This window comes from Beta vulgaris, chromosome 2 (genome assembly GCF_026745355.1).
Source record: "Beta vulgaris subsp. vulgaris cultivar EL10 chromosome 2, EL10.2, whole genome shotgun sequence".
Classification (NCBI taxonomy): domain Eukaryota; kingdom Viridiplantae; phylum Streptophyta; class Magnoliopsida; order Caryophyllales; family Amaranthaceae; genus Beta; species Beta vulgaris.
This window is the reverse complement of record NC_079203.1, coordinates 568,498-574,902: the sequence shown is the minus strand read 5'-3', so window position 1 is coordinate 574,902 and position 6,405 is coordinate 568,498. Positions and strand designations below refer to the sequence as shown.

General features: G+C 35.4%; 1 protein-coding gene across 1 annotated transcript; it reads right to left on the bottom strand.

Moving 5' to 3' along the window:
• Positions 1-3,290: 3,290 nt before the first annotated feature.
• LOC104906002 (zinc finger protein CONSTANS-LIKE 4) lies at positions 3,291-5,714 on the bottom strand. The gene is made up of 2 exons (XM_010694679.4): positions 4,764-5,714; positions 3,291-4,004 (listed from the first exon to the last, which is right to left on the bottom strand). The coding sequence occupies exons 1-2, from the start codon at positions 5,586-5,588 to the stop codon at positions 3,678-3,680; spliced, it is 1,152 nt and encodes a 383-aa protein (XP_010692981.2). The 5' UTR covers positions 5,589-5,714; the 3' UTR covers positions 3,291-3,677.
• Positions 5,715-6,405: the final 691 nt, after the last annotated feature.

The window sequence follows — 6,405 nt, the reverse complement described above, 5'->3', positions numbered from 1 at the left end:
AATACTTCTTACTCACCTAATGAAGGTGAACGTAGATACATAATTCATAATTTTATTTCTAATTTCTTTTAATACCGAGTAATAGTTATGCCTAAAATATCATCGCATACATAGCGTGCAGAAAAAGCTAGTATCTATTATATAAGCCAAGGGGGAGCAATGGTGTCCCCCTTGGAATTTACTTAAATGTCCCCAACATAAATATTATATTTCAAGTTTCCACAAACAACCTCTAATAGCCACCTAATCAACCCAAATTCCATGCATAAACTTGCCAAAACAAAAATATCAATCAAATCAAATTTAAACCCAATCAACTCATATAATATTCAATCAATAAACTTGCCAATCAAAGAGATTCAATCAAAGATATTCATAATCAAGAACTTACCAAACGTTAATACTACAAACTATAACAAAAAAAAAATACACGGTATAACATCCTCTCGAATAAATTTTTTCATAACACAAACTCAATTACAAACACAAACTCCAAACAAAAAAAAAACAGTTCTCTTTATAGATTGGAGCTTCACGACATTCTGAAATATGGAACTATGAAATTTGCCGATTCTTTACCGTTAATCAGGTACACAGTTCGTTATAAAAAATAAAATTATGTGTGTTGTTCTATGTTCAGTAAATCTTAAAAATATGTACGATGTTCGAGTAAAATTAAACTCAAATGACAATAACTCTTATGAATATGTGTTGTATTATATTTTTTTTCCAAAAAAAAATAAATAAAATTAAATTACAGCATATTTAAAATTTAAGTCGAAGATAGTTGAAATTAAAATTACATCATAAATGGTAAAAAAAAAAATTCATAAAAAACGACTTCAATATTCGTGCCCTAGATATATAAAAAAAAATTTGAGACAAAATATAATAATTCGAATTATTTTTGTGCCCATATATTAAAATGAATCTGAGAAAAAAAATACTTAAACACATATATTAAAATTAAAAAATCAAATTTTGTTAATATAACTTCAATATTCAAGCCCAAATATTAAAACAAATTGAGACATAATATGAGAACTCGAATTTGGGGGGAAAAAAAACTTAAACCCATATATTAAAATCAAAATATTGTGCCCATAATCTATTTTCAACATAAACTGCAGAGCTTGGGCCATAATCGCAAGCAAGCTCGGCGATCCATGACAGGCTGAGCGAAAGCCAATTCTGTGACCGCCAAAGCCAACTCTGCAACTTGCTTGAGATAATCCTCAGCTAATAATTGACGGTCTCAATTGAATAGAGAGAGAAACAATCGAGTATGTGGTTTGGATTGGGGGAAATTGATGAAAATGATGTTCAATTGAATAGAGAGAAAAAAATATTGCGTGAAATTAAGAAATATGGGTATGGTAATTGGGGGAGTAGTGGTTTGATTTGGGGAAAATGTCGTTGCACGCATCGCGTGCATTAAAAGGTAGTATCTATATAGTTTAACACAAGTGCAGAATTGCAAGGGATGCTAATTGTTTGCGTTCGCTTTTGCAAAAAAAGTTTAGAGTACGAATGCAACATAAATACAACTATGAGTGACTATATTAACAAATTGAAAGTAAAACTAAACACATAAGTTCAAAGTTTTGATAGTATGTACTTATTACACATTCTAAAATACTTCTTTATCCACTACATTTGTGGTAACATTTGAGTTCCCACGCTCTTTATCATAGATTAAAATCTTCAAAACCTTTTTGCTTATAACTCTTGCATCTGAATGGAAATCCTTCCTCAATGGAAATTGCATCTGAACTAAGATAAGTTCTTTCTTCACCTGGTAAGCGAGAAAACATGATAATTAACCATACCAGCTATCTCATTAGTTGGAGCAAGAATAGCTCTTTCTTGAAAATATTTCACCTGGCAATAGCTCCAAGCTAAGTCTTATCCATCCATCAACTGCCAAGGATGCATCAACATTGATTGTGTAGCCTGAGTAGATGTGCTCTAGGGCCTCAGATTTGGTGTGCATATAAAAGAGAGTAGATAGAGAGCTAGAGATGAAAAATATGAGGCTTGGGCAGATTGAGTGCATCCAAATGAATAAGGAGTGTAGCTAGGTAAAGAGTCACAAGTCTTAATCATGTGGTAGAGAAATTTTTGCGGAACTACAATAATACAAAAATCGAGTTAAAGTCTTGCATGAATCTAGTCAACAATAAATATTGACCGAAAGATCACGTGTATCAAAAATTGTTCGTGGAGCTCATAGTGACTCGTATGTGGACATAGTCACCTTTTTTCAAACATATATACTACTAGTTCTCACATGTACATGGTTCATTACCTCTAAAATTGTTCATTGTACTTTAAAAGAAGGGTCAACATAATAAAAACAAGGATTAACAGCTTATAGTGACTCCTATCGTTCAATTTGCATAGAGAACTCATGGAAAGAGCAAACTCTATTAACCTATCTAACAAAAATGATATCCTTGCATCCTCTTGGTTCAAGGGTAGCAAATTTGACTATAACCCGAGTCATCCCAAAATAAATCTAAACCTCGCAACTTTGGTGGAATATATAGGATGCCATGCAAAGAAAATCTAAGCCAAACTATGAATTTTCAGGAGTAGGAGCTCTTGCCTTTTTTTTTTCCCTGAATTTATGGACCACATTCTTAGAAAATGCTCTAAGGCCTGGGACATCTGGAGCAAGTTCAACATTAATATTGATGATCCTAAAAATTTTAAGCCATGGCCCATGGATTAAATTGAATCTCCAAAACAAGTCAATCTTTCATGACAGTGTCTCCAAAATATTGACATTATGTATTAGAAAAGCTAAATTGAGGCCTTGAGAAGCACTATATGGAATTTTACAAAGGCTAGACACAATCGAAAAAATTTCATTTATTAATATAATACTTTATAATAATAACACTAAATACAACTTAGCCTAGTAGTTAAAATTTTATTGGTATATGTACTTGAGGTTTCGAGATCAAACCCTATACTATGCAATTTCTTAATTTTTTTTATTGTACATGGATTGCATGAACTAAAACTCTCTAGGGAGAGCGCCACGTGACACAGTTTCTTGTTTTTACACGCCTTTTGATATATTTGTATAGATTATCGCACTTTAGACTACTTGCTAGCACTATAATAAGTAGAATTTTAGAATGATAAGATGGTCATCAATGGGGACAATGGAATGACCTATTTAATTATTCTAACCAAACTCCTTTTCAACACAATTATAAATTAACAAAATATTAAAGATTTGAAATGCACCAATAGATTGACACATATAGATGCGCTAAGAATTAAACAAAGAAAACACAATAAATAAATAAAAAAGCAAAAAGGTCCCTATAGTTTAATCAAAACATAGTACAAAAGCCCCCTAAAAAAAGAGGCTTAATAATAATTAGTACAACGTAATTACCAGTTCAGACTACTTTAGAGAATCCCCACAAAACTTTGATCATCATCATCACCATCCTTACACTTGAATGAAAAGTTCAACAACTACTACAATAATTACTCCTTAAAACACATAGGAGAGGAATTAAGTAGCACTATTTTTATGCTACAAGATCAAAGACTAAACTGTACACAAATGATAAAACACAACATATACTACATCAACTATTACCATAAACATCATTGGTAGTTTTTTTTTTTTTGCTTCCTTTAAGGTGGAAGAAACCTTAAAAGGTTGGAACGACACCATAACCAGGGTCAGGGGCAAAGAGTCCATCAACAGAGGCCGCAGAAACCTCGGCCTCGACGTCGGTCCGCTTAGCAAAGCGGCCCTTGATGCGAGGCCGAGTTTCAGCATAGGCCTTCCTAGAAGCATAACGGATGGTTTTTTCAAACTTGCGATTCTTCCTCTTCTCTCTGTACCTTAATACTCTAGCTTCTCTATCCATCCCAATTATCTTCATTTGTTGTTGCTTGTCAAATCCAGTTGATGCCACATCTGTAATGTTGCTTGCATCAGGCACTACTCCAAAGTCCAACGAAGATGATGACACCTGAATTATATAGATAATACTTCATGAATTATTTAATGGAGTGTATGCATGTAAGAGCAAATTCAAACAAAGCAACTAAAACTAACTCATTTTTTTTCAAGCTGAATATTGATCTAGCTGAAGTATTGAGTTAGTATAAAATTTTGTATTATAATTACACAAACTAAATCATCAACCAACGTATGTTCTATTTGAGGACCATCCACTCATTATTCAATTCTATATTCAACACTTACTACTTACCATTAGATTTCTACAATGACATAATAAAATTCTCCTGATATTGATAGAATATAAAACCAATCTTGAGACTCAAGCTGATGATTGCCGCCCCAATATTAGTTTTATATTCTATTACATATCCCCTACCCCCTAATTATTGTCAAACAATGCTAGATTCGGATTGTACTAGCCTTTTCGGCCAAAATACTTAATTTAATTTAATGTTATCCTTTGTTCAACAAAAAAAAATTCTATTACATATATAGATTCCTCATGTCTAGATCAACCCACAATAAGAAAATCTAAGCAAAGGTTACAAAAAAAAACTATAATAATAATATCAAGGAAAAATTGATTATAATATTCCAATATATGCCCAGCTCATTGAATTTAATCCAATCTATTTATTATTTTTTTCAATAGCTTTTTAAAATAATCCGAACTTTTGTTTTTCTTCGATCCGTTTTAATAATTGAGATAAAATTAGACCAAAATGACTAGGCATGAATATAAAAACAAAGTGAGATGAGCGCTTACACTGTGACTAAGAGAAGGCTGAGTATGATAAGAGGAGAGAGCAAAAGGTTTGCAAGCAGCAGAAGAATTCTCAAACCCATCAAAATGACCATTATTATTGCTAACATGGTGGTGGTGGTGGTGGTGATGGTAAGAAGAGAGAGAAAACATAGAAGCAGCTGGATGTTGCAGTGTTGTTAGATGATGATGATGAACCCCTTTCTGATCCGGATCCGGAACCACACCATCCGAACTAAGATCCGGATCAGGTTTCGCTTCGGCTCCAAAATCTAAATCCAAATACGGATCAATATCATCACCATCATTTCCAGAGCTAGAGAACAAGTAATCAATCGACTTGGGTTCATCAGTTTTATTAGGATTCGGGAGAAGCCATGAAGCTGCTTCAGCTTCATCAGCATCAGAGTAATACTCATCTCCAAACAACTTGTTGATTGCAGCTGATTTTGCGGCTGCTGCTGCTGTAGCCGATGAGTCGGAGTCATCGTTGTTGTTGGTGGTGGTGTTCGGAGGAGAGAGAGGGTAGTAAAAAGGAGTGAGAGGAACACGTTCATGTCTGCGCGCAAGAGGGTTAGCTGAGTGGATGTCACGGTCGCATGTAGCGCAGAGATGTGCAGCGTCTGCTTTACATGTAACTGTTGCAGGAGCATGCTCGCATACCTCGCACACCCATACGCGAGCGTGGCGAGATGCGAGCTTGTTGGCTGCGTGTATCTTGGCGTCGCAAGAAATGCAGAGGTACGCGGTATCAGCGCGGCAGAAGATTGTGGCGGTTGCGGACTTGCAAGAGTCGCATAGTTTTGCTGCCATAAGACCACCTCCCATTAGTTTGGTTTTTTCAGGCACTTTTGTTATTTTTTTTTTCTTGCACTTCTCTCTGTAGAAGTGATTTTTGTTTGCTTTTGGGTAGAAAAGTTAGGTGGTGTAGTGGTGGGAAATGGATGAGAGTGTGAAGATGAGTAGAGTCAATCAATAATCTGATCAGGAGAGAGAAAAATCTAGGTAGGACAAATGGGAGATTGACATGTGGATCAGCCTTAGCCAGTTGAATGGAAAGAGAAATCAGGATGAGAAAATCGATTTTTTCACTCCATTGCCCTTGGTGGGATTTGTGGTCCTTATTCTCCCACCATCCTCACCCATTCTAAATTCTAATAATAGAAGTAGCATAGTGTATAAGATTATATTCCTACTATACTATATACTTTTTTTTTTTTTAACTAAAGCCTTATGCTTAGACCTGGGCATGGGCCGTACCGTGTCAGGCTTGAAATTTTCAGATTCTGTCCACGACCCGGTTCAGACCCACGGGTTCGCGAGTCAGGTTCGTACCTCCCATGGGCTTGACCCGCGTTTTACGTTTTTTTTGTATTTTTGACAGTTTTAGGCCAAAAAACAAAAGAAAGGAGCGTTCGTCCCAAGTGGGCTCGTGCCGGTGTGGGCCTAAAATAAAATTTCTTGACCATGACAGGCACGCGACTCACGTAGCGGACAACGGGCGGGCCCAAATCGTGTCGGGCCATGCCGACCCGCGTGCTTGCCCGACCCATGCCCACCTCTACTTATGCTTTTGATGGAGTGTCAGTTTATCTCGGAGATATACAAAGTTTATAATTTTTCTGTTCTGTTTTAAAAGAAACAT

Coding starts and splice junctions, on each gene's coding strand:
- LOC104906002 (XM_010694679.4), bottom strand. CDS start 5,588: ATGGGAGGTGGTCTTATGGCAGCAAAACTATGCGACTCTTGCAAGTCC. Junction 4,005..4,763: donor AGCCTTCTCTTAGTCACAGT/GTAAGCGCTCAT, acceptor TATATAATTCAG/GTGTCATCATCTTCGTTGGA.